We start from the raw sequence: 16,400 nt of genomic DNA on the forward strand, positions 1-16,400 counted from the left end.
GCAACACACCACAGGAAAGGAAAATAAACATACAGGGAAACAGAAGCTGTAATCTGATTTGATAAGGACGACTGTCAGTGAAGCTGACAGATGGACTGTTCCTGCCAAGCTCTGACCCAAAGATCCTCCCTTTGCTCCCATATCAACGGAGAGCAGCCCTACACTTACTTCAAGTCTGCATCCTCGAGCCCAGCACAGCCCCAAAGGTTCTGACACTGGTGTGAAGGTGTACATGGAGCAGAACTTATCCAGTGACCAAGGGCAACTGACCCAGGAGATACAGAATCTGATAAACAACCTGTGGAACCACCACTGAATACAAAATGTATCCTGCTGGCTCACAACAGAGGAGAAGTCTACTTTCATAATACTTAAGTAGGCTCTTGAGCAGCTACGCCAAGCCAGAGTTTCTTCTGTCTCCTCGGAGCAATTCTCTCAGGAAATCTGCACTGCAAACTGCAAATTACTGCACTCTGCTCCAACAAGACACACTTCCAGCAGGTGCTGTTCTCCCCCCAACTCTTTATGCCTCCAGTTTCTAAACACAGTACACCCCGTCAGTAAAAGTTCAATTAAACACTAACAAACTGAGATGAGAAAGTCTCCAGAAAGTCACCACGACACATAAGATGAGATAACCGCACACCAAATCCACAGAAGAAAATTATTATCTGGAACACAAAGAAAGAAAGAAAGTACTATCCATGACATGTCTTGTGTCTGAGTAAGGGCTATGGAATTAATCTGTTTCTAACCTGCCAAGCAATTATGTCATAGCAACAATCACCCTTAAAGGACCCCTCAGGATGCACCTTCCTGCAATGGGACACAAAGTGACAACCCTGATGTGAAATACACAAATCCCACCACAGGCCAGCTGTGACTGGTCCTGCAGCATCAGGGGCAGCCAGCCTGATCAAGCCAACAGCTAAGCAGACAAAAATGAACAAATAGATAAATGAGGGGAAGAAAGGAAAAGAATTACATCCAGTCTTGCCTTCTGATGTTCAACATGTCAACTTGCCACAGTGGTGCTGGGTCATAGGAAACCTGCTTCATCTTAGTCTCCCAGGCTGATTTTACATTTCCGAAACAATCTTGTTTCAGACAGTCCATCAAGAATACTGCTACACTGTTGATTGTAGCCTTTTTCCTCTGCTTCTCTGTTTATGACCTACTACAATCAAATGGCAAAAAAGTAATTATCTAATGTATTTTAGGAGAGGCATATGGCTCTTCAAAACCATTTGTGTCCTGCTAGAATATAATATGAGAAAGATCACAAAGAGGAAGACTGGCTAGGCTGTCAGAAACAGAATCATGTGCCTCAGAGCCTCCCACTGAAAGGGAGACCACAATGGTATTCACCAAGAGTTTTAAGCACAGGTTGCACTGGCATACCCAAAATGAATAAAGTCCTAATTCTGCCCTACAAACTACACAGGCCAAGAAGCCTCCCCCCAAAACTGATAAACCAGAATCTGGATTAAGGCTGTGCCTTCCGAAGAGATGGTGTCCGAACAACACAATTCGGACTACAAGGACCACAAAGCCCTGAAGATGATTTCCTTTTTATTGTTTTTCTCCTGCTCCACAATTCACACCTACACCAAATCACATCATACCAAAAGAGAGGAAACACATATATGAGGAATAGTGCCAATTTCTGTGAACTCATTTCAGTCCAGAATAGATTTCAAAGGATCATGTAATAACAAAAGAACAGTACTATAATAATTGGCAAATATATTCAGAGAGGTGCAGAATGTTAACACTATGCGTAATTGCCAAAGACTTCGGTTTCCACACTAGGATATGCTGGAATAAAAGTTCCTCATCCTCCATGTAAGCTTTACCCCACAGGCACAGAGGACTGGAAGGAGGCCAGCCAGGCCACCTGGAAGCCAGGTGAGTGCTCCAGCACATGAGGTATTACAGCAACCTGCATGTATTTTTAATTAAGTTTTTTATTTCCAAGTATTCAGGCTGCCCCCACTTGCAGAGTGGCACTGACAAGGTGTGGCACCAGCAGCTGCACAGAGGTGTGCATGCCACAAGTGGTAAGAAAAATCTTTGAGGTTTTTCAGTATAAACAAATATTTACCAGTAAAGAAAGTCTGCTTTTCTTCAGCAGGCTTTTAGTGGTAAAGATTGGTTTAAAACTAAAACCAAAAGCCCTAATTATATAGCTGAACACTAGAATTAAGTTATAGATTAATAAGATTATTCTATTTCAGGGAGCACTGATGAATAAAAAGGGTCAAATCCAACCAAGTTTACTCAGGAAAGTGTATCAGTGGTCTTCATTTGAGATGCCCAAAAGAAATTGGTCCAAAAAGCTCAATCTCCTGTTGAATACCTTTAATGCAAGACTTTCGTGAATCCTTTTGGAGCCAACTATTCTGTTCTCCAATATTCACTATCATTTCGACTTAATAAAAATTAAGAAGCTAAATAATTCTTGCACAAGTACATTTAATTAGTCTCCTAATTAGAAACATGTCAGAATTCAGCTATCTTGAAGAAATTTCAGTTCTTTCAAAATTTCTGCTATTTGTTAAGCAAATCATTGCTTTCTTTGGTCATTCTACTGAGAAGAGACTGGTAAACAAGACAAACATTGCTTAAAATGTTATTAAGAACTGACTGATACTCATTAGTGTTTGAAGTCTTCTAGCATCATCAGAAAATGAGAAATCCTAATTAATTCTAAGACTTTGGGTACAATACTTCTTGTATTCAGACAAATACAAATCAAATCACCAGTAAATTTTTTTTTGCTTTATATTCAAATGAGTGAAACACATAGGAATGGTTGTGTTCAAGTATATATTGTTTAAAAAGAACTTCCTGTTCATGGCCAGTTTTGTAGAGTTTAATTCTTACAGAATTTGACACTGCATTCTTGGGTGCTTAGGGGTAGCAGGATAATGGCTTGATGCCTTACAGCTCAATACAGTAAGTATAAGTCACAATAACTGTGATGAGTTCTGGGGATCTGGAGAAATGTCTCACTAGCAGCTTATTATTTTAACTTGCTGATTTGTAATGGATTACAGCACCATTTCCATGACCAGAGAGTCTAGTTATATTTTTTAATAATCACTGCCTTTATTCTGCTTGCTTTCTGATCACTTAGAGGCATCAGGCACCAGCACATAAAAATCCATTGAGTTAGGCCAAACACAGATGGCATTAAAAGGACTTCACCTTTAATGCCTCCAAAGCAGGATTGATTCAAACTTTGAATACACTACATGAGCAGCAAGTGTAACATCTTAAAATGAGAACCTAAGAGGCACTTCCAAGTAATTTATAATTATTAAAATTAAAATATGCTTCTAAAATCACATTATACATTTGGACAGCTCATTGCCATAAACAATGAGGCAAAGGTCACACAGATGAAAGCAAACATCTCCTGCAGTCAACAGCTTGCAGTAAAAAATGTTTAGTAGGAAAAATCATGAGAACTGAAACAGATCTTCAGCCTCTTCATTTTAACATACAAGACCGGTATTCACACACAGAATAACCTCAATACTTTCAAATGCTTTAAGACTTCCACTAGTCATTATAATCAAACACACAAAATGACTGAAGTGTAAAAGGGTTTTCTTTAAAAATGTATCCCCCATGTGCCTTACAATCAGAGCAGGAGTTCACTTCAAAATGAAAAGAAAGTCTTAGTCAACTGTAATAACATGGAAATAAAGTTTCCCAGCATCTGTTATGACTTGTATTACAATTAACAGATTCCCAAATGTATTTGTACTGATGAACAAGTTAAAAAAATACTATGTCTTCTTGTAAAATCAAAATATATACATTCAAAATATATTTTCCATCTGTCCTTCCAAATTTGTTCCAACCTTGTCTGTTAGAATGACAATTCTTTTTATTCACATTGTACAGTACAGTACCTCACCTAAGAAAGTGCTCACAACTTCTAAACTGGAAATATCCAGCAGCATTCACCCAACAATGATCAAAATTACTGTTCTCCAAGCAATTAGGGAATTCTATATACAGCCTCAAATCAGGGTTACCAAAGAAGGTCAAACAAGAAACCAAACTAATAATTTGTTTTGTCTTTTTCTCAGTTCATCTGGCAAATTATTACATCCTTGTTCAGAATCTGCTTCCCAGGGGCACTCATTCATGTTGGCAATATTCCAAAAAACTGACCAAGATACAGAAAAACTAAAATTTATGTTGACATTATCTCCAGATTTGCAGATTACTAAGCAGATATATAACTCACAGATAACATACGATAAAAGGAAGAATTATTGCAAAGGACATAAAAGATGTCAGGCTTCTGTTAAGTATAAGAATCAACTCATAAAATTAAATACTTACCCTAACCCATTTTAGATTCCAAAAATAATTAACACATTAAATATCATTCCTGGATGCATTATGTCTAAGCAGCACAGTTCAGAGTGACAGTTACACACACCAAAGAAATTCTGTCCTCAGCCAACATGCCTCTAGCACAAGTCAGCACAGTGTGCTAGATGGCATATTCTGTGTCACTGAGCAAAAAATTCTGTTTATCAGTTTGATATTATCTCAGAATCCTATTACAACAAAGGTTATTAAAACACTCTAAAGAATGCAGGCACTTTCAAATAATTTTTTTTTTTATTATCATCTTTTATTGCTTACAATTAGCCCCTCAAACTTTACTGTACATCCTCCACACCTCCTAGATTTTGTCACATCTACTTTGGATCTGCTTTGTCCAACTATTTCTTTTGTGACAAGGTATAAGGAAATGAAATATGAGAGTCTGATCCTGCAAAATCAGATGAGAAACAATGCTGATAGCTTGCATCCATTTTTGCAGCATGCAGATCTAAAAACATAAACCCTTTTCAATCAGGCAAGCATTAAAAAAGCCAAGACTGTAAATCCAAATATAGGTAAAAAATACTATAGAACTACGAGGAAGTTAGTAAGAAATTAAAGCACATTCATCAAGGCCTCTAACAAGTTGTAATAGCTCCTTTTTGAGAAAATGGGGGCAAAATAAGCAATAGCTTGTATCCCTTACAGAAGCCTAACTATTTTAATACATTTTTTGTTACATTTCTTCTCTGCCTGACAACAGAAAAAATTTGGCTATGTGCTGAAAAGGCACACTGGATCACCTGAGAAAGGAAACTTCTTTTTTATAACTTTGTTGCAAACTTTTCGCCTTCAGTGAACTAGATTTTCAACTGCACATGCATGCAATGCCTTTCAGCTGACTTCACAACTATTTCTGCATTGGAAAGGTGTTCCATTAGAATGGGGAAAAGTTTGTCTGACGGAGATTTAGTCTTTAAAAAAACCTCTCTTCTAGGCATGTATCACAATGTTTCTAAAGAAATTAAACTCTTGTATGTTGAGTTCACTCGTACTAGAGAGTTAGACAGTCCATACGAGAGCAAGATGGATATCACAAAAGGCTCAAGGTGGAGATAAGAGGGGACAGCTGATGGCAAGGGCATGCTGTGGGCTCCAGGCATCACCGTTATTCTGCTTTTATGCAAAGCAGAAGCGCGGGATGCGGGAGGAATGCACGAACCCACAGCGTGCCCTTATCTAAGGCCTTCCTAGAAGATAAATTAGCAACCTCCGCGCTGCTGCGGCTCATCCCCACGAAGCATCGCCCACCCAGAGCTGAAGTAGGGCTGCAGGTCGCAGAGGACCCTGCGGGCAGGGGGCCGGGAGGGTGGCGGGGCTCCGCGCCCCGAGCCCCGGCGCTGCCCTGCCGGGCTGCAGGCGGCGTCCGGCGCCCCCCAGCCCAAACCGCTCCTCCGTAAGGGCAGCCCCAAGGGGGCTCGGGGAGCTCTCGCACCCCCAGAGCCCCCATCGCCAAGGGGTTCTGGCTGTGGATACACACATACGCAGACACACACACACACACGGAGGCAGATGTGCGCCGGCTGCCCGGCCCGCGCCGCGGCACCCCGGGAGGGGCTGGCCCCGCACCCCGCACCTACCCTTTGAGCGCGTCGTGCCCGCCGCCGTGCCCTCGCCTCTTGGCCCGGCTGGACCGGCTCTCCTTGGCGCTCACCCCCTCGGTGTGCCCGGCGGCGGCGGCACCAGCCTGGGACGCCCACAGCACGGCAACTCCCAGGGCGATCCCCAGCAGCCGCCCCCGCCACATCGCGTCCCCCGAGCCCCCGGGCTGCGAGCGGCCGCTGCCTCCTCTCCGCCGCCGAAGACTGCCGGTCCCCGCCGCCCAGCCGACCAGCCTCTCCAATGCGAGCTGCGAGGGGAGAAACGAGGAGGAAGGGGAGTTAGAGACCGAGGAAAAGCGGCCGCGGCCACCCCGCGCCCCCCGCCGCCTGCCCCCGCGCCCCGGCCCCCGGCCAGCCCGGCGCTATCGCGCCCGCGAGAGGCGGCGGCCGCGGGGGACGGCGAGGGGCTGCCCGGGGCCGCGCGGGCTCTGCCTCCCCTTCAGCAGCATCCGCGGGGGCTCCCGCACCCGCCGCGGACAGACCGCGGCCGCCGCCACCGCTCCCGAAGCCGCTCCGGGGCGGGAAGCGTCCCCCGGGCACGAACCCTCCCGGCTCCCGAGCCGGGCACCGCTGGAGCCGCAGCGGCCGGAGCGCCGCGGGCAGGAGCCCCGCGCCCAGCCCGCCCGCCCCGGGAGAAGCCGCTGCGAGGGGCGCGCACCCGCTGGAGCCGCCGCCGCCGCCGGCTGCCGTTCCCGCTGCTGTTCCAGCTGCGGCCGCTGCACCCGCCGCTAATCCAGCTGCGGTTCCAGCTGCCCCCTCCCTCCTCCTCCTTCCTTTTTCCCCTCCTCTCCCCCCCTCCCTCCTCTTCAAGTATCGCCCGCCCAACCCTTTCTCGCGAGAGAGAGGGGAATAAAAATGTTCCCCCCACCCCCGAGCCGCCGAGCCGGGGGCTCCCGGCGGTGCCCGGCGGGCTCCTGGCCAGCCCCGCCGTGGGTCACCTGCGGCCGGCCCGGGGCTGCGGGGATGCTCGGCCCCGAGAGGCTCCCCGGGCGCCGCGGGAAGCGTGCGGTGCTTCCCGGGAGGACGCGGCGCTGCCGCTCCCTCCGCTCCGGAGGCAGCTGCGGCCAGGCAACGCTGCCAGCTCGGGTTACCCCGCGGGTCCCCGGCTCACACGGCGGCAGAGGCATCAGCGCCTGCGGTAGTCTCAGTGCTGAGCCAAGTGTGTCAGACGGGAGTGGGGGAACCGAAGGTAGTGCACGCCTCTGCCTCCATCTAAATACCTCTACATATACATATCTATAGGCATCTACTTCCCAGAGGTGCAGCATTTTGCATCTCTAGTTTATGAAAATAACGTAAAGGTATCTGTTTCCCTTATAAGGAAAAATAGCATGGATGGTGGCTTTACCGGAGAGGCTGCTGCAGAATGAATAATGCGCTTTCTAGCAACTAACACGGCACAGACACCAAGGCACCAAACTCTTCTGTACCTACTCCTAAATCTCCACAGCCAGCTCCAGAACAAATGCCTGCCTCATCATTCTCAAGGAAAGAAAGCCCTGCAGTTTTTATTTATGGTTTAAATCAAAAAGAGCAAACCACTACCAACACCTGAAAGGTCTTTAGGCTTTATACTGAAATAATTGAGCAGGGAACACAACATAACACAGTTAACAGAGTTCAAGCCCAGATTCTATACGCTCCTATCAAGTAACTCTCTGTACCAGGATTATCCCATTTCAACATAGACAGGAAATACAAAAAAAAAAAAAAAACAACAAACAAGCATAAAAATTAGGCTGAAAGTAAATGATGCAGTCTGCTGCTGCTCACATATAAATACTTTGGCAGAAATGTTGGATTTCCTAATTTTCAGGTATTTTCCCTTTTTCTTAGTTTCAGGTAGGTACTGATGGTTAGTGGTTCTGTATTATTGCATTGATGTTGCAAATGCTCAGCTGCACAATTTCATAAGCCAGCAGCTGACCAGGCACAGCAGCTGCCAAACCACCCATACCAGATAAATGCATGGTGTATTCTGCCACTAAAACAGTATCAGAAAAAAGGAAGTCGTGTGTGAGATTTCCTAGTACCAAGCTGTTTACAGCTGAATTGTAATGGTGTCACAAAATATGACAGATGCTAGTTGAAATATAGTGTGATTCAGTTTCCAGTAGTCTATAGATTACATTCATAAATATGTATTGTCCTTCTAAACATACATAGAAGTATGTAAACTATGTACTGGCCACAATAGCAGCTTTCTAATAATTTTGGCTGATTTTTATCATCAAGTGTTAGATTCTGCAAATTACAAAACAGTCATTTGATATTGACCATTTCAATGTCACTCTTTAGGAGTGTAGTGTTAAGAGTTTCAGATAAAGAGTATAAGGTAAAATGTAGATGTGAAATACTATGAGATAGTGGCCCAAGAAAGAAGTAATGGGGTACAGACTATGCCACCTCAGTGTGTCTGAACAAGGCTCAAGACATTAGCAGCCCACACCTTATACCACTATTTTGTTACTTGTACAAAATGAACTAATTAACTTCAATTCTGCGAGCAAAGTATTACTGATTTATAGTAAGCAGAAGTTTGGGGTTGTGATTAATGAAAAATATGGATTTTTATGTTACAATCTAACAGAATAAATAGGATAAATAGGAATTTGATTTTTCAAAGTTTTTGTTTGCCTGACACATAAGCATGTCTGACACATGAAGATTTTTTTTTATGGCTATGCTTGTTGAAGAGATAATACAGCATTGCCTAAAGTATTTTGTATTTCTTTTGCAGTGTCAAATTAAATTTTGCTCAAAACCAAAAAGAGATGAGGATAAAGGTGCTAGTAATTATCCCTTTCATTAAGAAATTCAGGACAAGCATTACATTGTTATACAGCTCTCTTCCTTCACTATCACCTATGCATACAGCAAAATCTAAGCATTTAATTAGTTAATATAGAAGTTAAACTGAACCTGCAAAAATGACACTAGATATTTACAAATTATGTTCACAATGTGAAAATAGAATTTACCAGTAAACAAAAGTGAGTTATGAAAGGAATTCTTGGTTGCTATTTACTCGAACATTCTTTTGGTTTCAATATTTTCTGTTTCAACCGCTTTAATTTTGTGGATGAGCTACTAGGAAAATATCTAGTCTGTGTCCCAGGCTAATGGGGTGACTCTCTCATATCTTCTAGCACATTTTATGATGTATTTTTTGGTATCTTGCATGGTTGCAGAAATGTGGATTACACTATATGAAGTAATGCTACATGATATGTGGGCTGGAAGTTCATTAATCTAGTGAAACATGCAGCACATCATCAGCTTCTGGTGTGTCATTTTAAAGAATATGCTTATACATTAGAAGTATTTACATTGTTGACAACTTTAAAATGGTGCCCACCTGGATTCTCAAACCACTAGAAAAACACACTGTCACAAGCCAAAGACTTAAAACAACTTCTGCTCTCTGCTGCTGAACAGAGCAGGCCCTACTAATAAGGGTCATCCACACTCTTTCCCACAGCCACTTGAGTTTCTGCAAACATTTGGACTCTGAAGAACATCTAGACAAACAGATTTTTATATGGTCTCCAAAACACTTGTCAGGCACTTGAAGCTTCACTTAAGGGGAAAAAAACCAAGGCAACTAAGAAGCAATTCTGATGATCCAGTTGATCACCATTTCCTGTGACAAACAAAGATGAACTCACAGATTAGCCAAGATCCAGAAACTCAGTGATATTTGAGTTCCTTGATCAAACCATGGAATCAAATCCAAAAATAAAAGACACCAAGAACAAGACATATAACATCACTGCTACATGCACAGCAGAATTTTCCATAACATTTAAGCAACTCTTTTTCCACAATGCTCATTCTTCCAGGTGATTTTGAGGATCTTACAGGCATATTTTGAAGGATGTAGATGGTATGGATTGTGGTGACAGGGTCAATATCAGGGCAAGATAATTACAGGTAGATTGATTCTAAGTAGGAATGATAGAAAAGACAAAAACCACGCTTTACAGTTGGCTATCACCTGGGAAACAGTGACCCTAAATATTTACATAACTTCATGCACACTTTAAATCAAGTCCAGTATATTTCTCTAGTAAGACATCCTACTTGCTAACCATGCCTTAGTGTACCTCCCTGTGCTCATCACCATCAGGTACATAAATAATTTTACACAGTGCCCAAATTATTAACATGTAACTGATCCTCAGAGACATACTTACTTGTCCTGCTGTTTGGTTTACATAAAAAACACTGGACTGAAATTTGCAGTGCTGGTGATCTTCATGCTCAGCAGCTGAGATGCAAAGTACTGGTCTCCCTCCTTGCTGGCCTTTGGCTGGCCAGTCCTCTTCATCTTGCTCAAACACTCCTTCCTCTCCTCCTGAAGGATGGTTAGCAGAATAGTCATATTTCAGGCAAACTGTTCTGAACTGTTGCAAATAAAAAAATCTTATCACTAGAAGTACTATGAAGAGTTGGGAGCTCATTTCAAAAAGTTTTTCTTTATTTCAATTTGTATGAACTTTTGCAATAATTGCATTTTTTTAATCTGCAAATTTACTCTAACACAAGTGAGCAAAAATAAGTATGTCCATCTTACATAATTCTTTATTAAGAGGGCCTTTATTATGCCAATGAAAACAAATAGTGTGGGAAAGTTTTAGTGTGTGTATTTTTTTAAGTACATTAAAAGCACAAACAGTAATTACATCCAGACAAGCAATTAACTGGTTTAAATCTAAAAAAATTTAAAAATTAGGTAACTCAAAATAAAACACATCAATTTTCCTTAATGCTGTTTGGTCAGACAAGCTGTGATAAGTAGCTGTGGAATCCATTATTAATAGATATGGGGACATATTTCACCCCAGACTTTTACTTCATTTTTACAAATGGCTTAATTGAAGTTTTCATCTATCAGCAGAGTTTACAGTGATGGAGAAAGAAATCCATCCTACATTAACATATAATTCCATAATTTGTGATACTGTGCAATATGTTGTTGTAATATTTCTGTAATATAAGAAATATGAGAGGAAATAAAGTTCTTTCTTGGCTAAGATAATAGGGGCCTATGTGCTTTTGCAGAAATTACAATGTATTGTCTCAGTTGTATCCTAAGTGAGCATAAACCTATTACATTTTATTACATTCAGAACACATCTCTCCTATTTATGCCTCTATGGAACAGTTTAACACAGATCATATGTTGTCCTAAACAAAATAACATCTTCAATTTACAAGAAGAAGGCAAATTTTTTATCACCCCACCAAAACCATACATTTCTCTTTACTAAGGTCTGAATAAAACAGATGCTCTTTCTCCTCCAAAGAACCTGGATTCCCCAGTATCAGTGACAAAGAAAGTACAAGGAAACTTAGACCCTAATTCAGACATTCCCTTCTCAGTATTTTTTTAGTTGGTTTTGTTTTTAAAGCTAGATCTCATTTTGAATCAACCCTTACGCAGAAAGGGTGAAACTTATCCTATATCTCCCTTTGCTGAAGGCAGATCCATTATCAGGGTTATTCTTTAGGGGTCCTAAATAAAAGAACTAAACCAGAAGAAATCCAAAGATTTTCATTCTGTCTTCCAGGTAGGGGAAGCACAACCTATTTTTGTAAGACTAGTGTTGAATAAAAATATAACTACAAATACAGTGGAATTTTATTTTTAATCCCAATCTAATATACATACAGTGATGTATTTAATTCCATGTGTACTGCTAGAAAACCTATCTTAACAATAGCAATTGCTTCTTTGATTTAAAAATCAGAATTTTAATCCACTCTTAGTGCAAGAAAAGGAAATATATATACTACTACTTTCTGTCAGCTTATAACCATGTCAAATTTAATGGGAATTTTGCCACAGTAACAGTTGCAAGCCAAGCTTCCTCAGTCTTACATTTGTCCCCAATGACCTCTTAAATCCCACCTGTAAACTCAGAAGCAAAGTGAAACAGCTTTCATGGCTTAGCATAAAATGCCAACTGTCGGGTGAATTTTCAGGCTAAAACACTGAGCAAAATGGATATAGCTTTTTATCCAAATTAATACATTCCAAGTGGGTGGAAATCAGTAACCAAGAGCCTCTTCTTTAAACTCTGATTTATGCAGAACTCCCTACTGACTCCAACAAAGACAGCTGAATCAGACCCTACATTCCTTCAAACACTGTCAGCAAGGGATTGGGTGTCTCTGCCTCTGTTTTCCATCCCAGTGTTCCTCTGGCTATGTGATGTCTCGGTTGATAGGGAGTTGCCCCATGATGCAGTTTAAATAATAAAATAGGTAATAGGAGACCAGGGATTAGACACTGAACCCACCACATTCCATTTGCAAGGCCCTTCCTTTGAGAAATAACACTATGAGAGCATTGCATACAGCTCTGACAGAATCAATGATGAGTTTAAATAGGAAGGGACTTGTGAAAGTCCTTCAGTCCAATTCCCTGTTCAGAACAGGACCAGCTTAAGAATGGGTTGCTCAGCCTCTGTCCACACAAGTTCTGAATATCTCCAAGGATGGACACCCCACTTTTCTGGAGTAACCTACTCCATTATTTCACAACACTTGCTGTGACAAAATTTTCTTAACACTTAGAAGGAATTTCCCTTCCCCAGAATTTGTGCCTGCTCTTCATCTTACCACTGCTCAGGCTCTAGCTGCTCTATACCCTGAAGACAGCAGGGTATATATCTCCTTTCTAACCCACGCTTAAGTTGGGATGAACTCTCTGCTCAGAGAGCATTGCCTTAGCCCCTCACCACGTTGGTGTCCCCTGCCAGGCTTGTTCCAGTTGTCAGTGGCTTTTGGGTTTAGGGTTTGGGGCCTGGTTTTTCTGTGCCAGGGTGCCCAGAGTTGGATAGAGCACTGCAGATGCAGTTTCTAAAGCACCAAGAGAGGTAAAGGATCCCCTCCCTGCAGTCCCACAGCACAGCCCACGTGCAGTTGGCCACCCCTGCTGCGAGAGCGCCGCTGACTCACGGAGGACAGGGATGAGTCTTTGGCCAGCAAAGAGTTCAGAACAGCTCTGATCTGCACTTTCCTTTATTCAGTAACTTTCTAAAGGCTGACTTCATTTCCTCAGGTTTTCTAGATACCAGTAAACTGAGACAACCTCATCTAGAGTCTGTGATTTCTTACCGGGTGTAAAATCATTTGGGGATTTCCCTCCCACTTTTGTCTATTGAAAGGATTAAAATTTACTTACTGAGGATCACTGGGTGGGTTTTTATCAGTTCACAAGTTTCAGCAGCCAGCCTTCATTCCCTCCAAATGTCCATCAGATGCAAGGTCTTTATACACCACACTGGATAGGACATGATCCATTTATTAATACATACATCTTCAATGTATTGCATTGTACACTTCCAGTATGGTTACTTGGATAAATTCAGCCCACAGACATCCATAGCAAACCTCCTATTAACTCATAGAGTATTCTGCTTCATTTTTAGCCCCTTCTCATTTATGCATTGGCTGAACTCAGGGCAAACTGATTGATTTGCAGTATATAGATGATTTATGGCTATTTTTTCAGGATAAAATCAGGTTGCCTTTACTTATAAGGAAACTGGAAATAAAAATTGCAGTTAATTAAAAAATATATTAATTTTACCAATAGTCAAATTAAGTAAAAGAAGCTGTTTGAGGAGGAAGTTGCAATAGATTTCACATACTGTTGCTTAAAGTGGGAATGAGAAGGGACAGGAAGAAAGCTCTGTATGCCTTTTGGAGGCTGAAAAGCTTTTTTACTCTCCTACAGAAAATTAAGATACAGGGATAGAGTTAAAATCTATTTAAGAACACTTGAAATGAGAGTAACTTTTACTAGTTTCTAGTACAAATTATTCAGATTATGTTTAAATGAGGGAAGAAATTCCAACAATAAAAAAATCTTTTCAGCTTTTTTTAAAACACAGAATTACTGCCTCTAGAATGTCCCTAATGGTTTACAAATTGCCAACACCAGGTCCACCCAAAATTGCTTTTACTGTGATGAATGGGGTGGAGTTCAGAAGAGATTGAGCTGCTACATTTCTTTTTTAAAGAGTCAGGTTTTGACACTTGACAAATTTGAAATAAAGATATTGAACACTTTTTCTAGCTTCATGAACTCCTTTCAATACCAAGAAAAATACCACACAACTTCAGACAAATAAGAATGAAGGTCAAACAGGCAGAGTCAGCAGAGGAAATGTCACTTGAAACACATGAGAGAGAGCCAAGGGAAAATACTTGACAGGAGATGCTTGGGAAAAAGGACATCTATATCTATCTATGGATACATGGATATATATTAAGGCTGACTTTTCCAACTCCTGTTCATCAGTAAAAGGAAGGAAGTGTAATTTTATGGCTGAAAAGTGGATGATGTCAATAAGGAGATTCATGGTGCCTTTTCAAGATAAGGAAATCTTTCAGAGGCTCCAGTCTGGACATATTTTATGATAAACTATTGGGAAAACAGAGTTTCCCTGCACTGCAATGATCTGGAGAAGCTTCCCTTGGCACTATAAGCCTGGTCCAAGCCCAAGATATTTTTTTTCCTCCCACTTATTTCAGTGGAGTTCAGAGCATGCCCTGACTTCAGTGTGGTGAATATTATTCCATCAGTTAAGCTGAGCTAGAGCAGTGAAATTTCTGAAAAGAGCCTATTACATAGATTTGAAAGCTTTATGGAGAGCTGGAAACAATTCCTTCCATACAGCTGGCTACAAAATCTTTCCTCCTGTTCAAAGTATGCAATTCTCTGCATTCATTGGTCTGCACATGAGGCTCTTTACCTACTTGGAGTTTTGTCACAAACAGCGACCTAACAACAAAGAGCCTGTGCAGTCTTGCTGACTAAATATTCAAAGTCCTACACAGAAAAAATACCAAGAAAAATTCCAAAAGTGTTCTCTAAACCAAGAAATAACTGTTTTTTGAATTTACTCACACTTGTAAAAAATAAATCTTCAGAATTCACATATGTATCATGCTTTAATACTCATGTTCAAGAGTGTCAAATTCAGAGCTAGATGTCTTATAAAAACAACTGTACCATTGTATCAGTTCAGCAGATCACTGATATGTATGTGCCAACAACAGTCATTCCCCACAGAATCCTGAAGAAATTTTTTCTGCTCGGGCAGCTCAGCATTTGAAATCTATTACTTTTTGTGTTATTTCTTTTTGTTTGGTTTCCATCTTTCCCCCATCACAAACTCCATTTTAAGGGCAGTTGACTCAGGCAACTCTGGTAGCTACTTACCCTGCTTTGACAGGTTTATTTCACAAGCTGTCCTTCCCCTTCCTGCAGTCAAAAACTATATAATACCATTTGCAAGTAAAAAATAAAGAAAAGAATAAGGTTTAAACATTTTAAACTGACTATTACCAATTATGCCATTGGCTACACCCATTATATGGGAAATGTTAGTCCTGTGCTTATCCAAACCCCATGCTGAATAAGACAGCTCTTCTAAAACATTTGGAACTGAATTCTGTTTACTGTGATTGAAGGACCAGAGCAGAAGGAAAACGTGAGGAATTTCTTCCCTTCATGAAGAATGCAGGTGGGATGTAGCCCAGGAAGATGCTGCAGAGTACAACAGTGTTAATCTGCAAATCCCAGCTATAAACCCATTGGAATCTGCACTGTTCAGCCCTGCTCCTGAGCTACCAGCAGCCAGCTGTGTGTCAAGAACAACATCTGGCAGCTTCCAGGGGTAGAAGCTGCCATTCCTCAGATGATCAGCAAAGTGTGTTCCACAGTTTCCAGCACTTCTGCAAGAAAGCATTCAGCAGATAGTGAGGTGATTTCATTTATAAGGTTGTTCATACTCCAGGAGCTCTCAGAAAGCCCAGGGAAGACTGGCCTGTTACAGGGTATGAACAGGACAGAAAGCAAGCTCCAGACAGCTGGCCACTGCCTTTGACAGCAGGTCTAGGCAAGGTGCAGCAGCATTGCAACATTTGGACAACAAGGCAGAAACACAGACAGCAAGTAGCCCATCCCTTGGGTTACTCCAGAACTTCATTTGCCATAACACGATCTTACAGCTTTTGCATAGGGCCTCTTACACAGTCATTTTAAGACCTGTTTTCCTCATCAACAGCCTCATTCTTCTCAAACTAAAAAACGGAAGAGAATAATTATAAGGGTGGCAGAATGTGTCTCATTATTAGGGATTTTAGCAAGTATTTATCAGTTACACTCAGAGATTTGTGGAGGTGACTGAGCACTGGAACAGGTTGTGCCATAGGGGCTGTGGAGTCTCCCAATATTTGGAGTATTTGCTGGAGATATTCCAAATCCTGGGCACCTGGCTCTAGGTGATTCAAAGGAATCTATTCAGTCATTCCTCTCTGATACTTCTATAGGGCATGGTGTTTCAACAGATTTTCTGTTTCAGAAAC

The 16,400-nt window shown here is 41.7% G+C and overlaps 1 protein-coding gene across 2 annotated transcripts in view; it reads right to left on the bottom strand.

The window, feature by feature from the left end:
• The window catches only part of FBN1 (fibrillin 1), a 141,669-nt gene extending 134,944 nt beyond the window's left edge, over positions 1-6,725 (bottom strand). For both annotated transcript variants that reach the window (XR_009275121.1, XM_058811553.1), the window contains exons 1-2: positions 6,673-6,725; positions 5,994-6,262 (exon numbers count right to left, since the gene is read on the bottom strand). Coding sequence is in view for 1 of the 2 variants with exons in the window: in XM_058811553.1 (XP_058667536.1) it covers positions 5,994-6,160 (167 nt within the window). In the remaining variant the exon portion in view is untranslated. The remainder of the gene's footprint in view (positions 1-5,993; positions 6,263-6,672) is intronic.
• Positions 6,726-16,400: the final 9,675 nt, after the last annotated feature.

This window comes from Ammospiza caudacuta, chromosome 10 (assembly GCF_027887145.1).
Source record: "Ammospiza caudacuta isolate bAmmCau1 chromosome 10, bAmmCau1.pri, whole genome shotgun sequence".
Taxonomy (NCBI): domain Eukaryota; kingdom Metazoa; phylum Chordata; class Aves; order Passeriformes; family Passerellidae; genus Ammospiza; species Ammospiza caudacuta.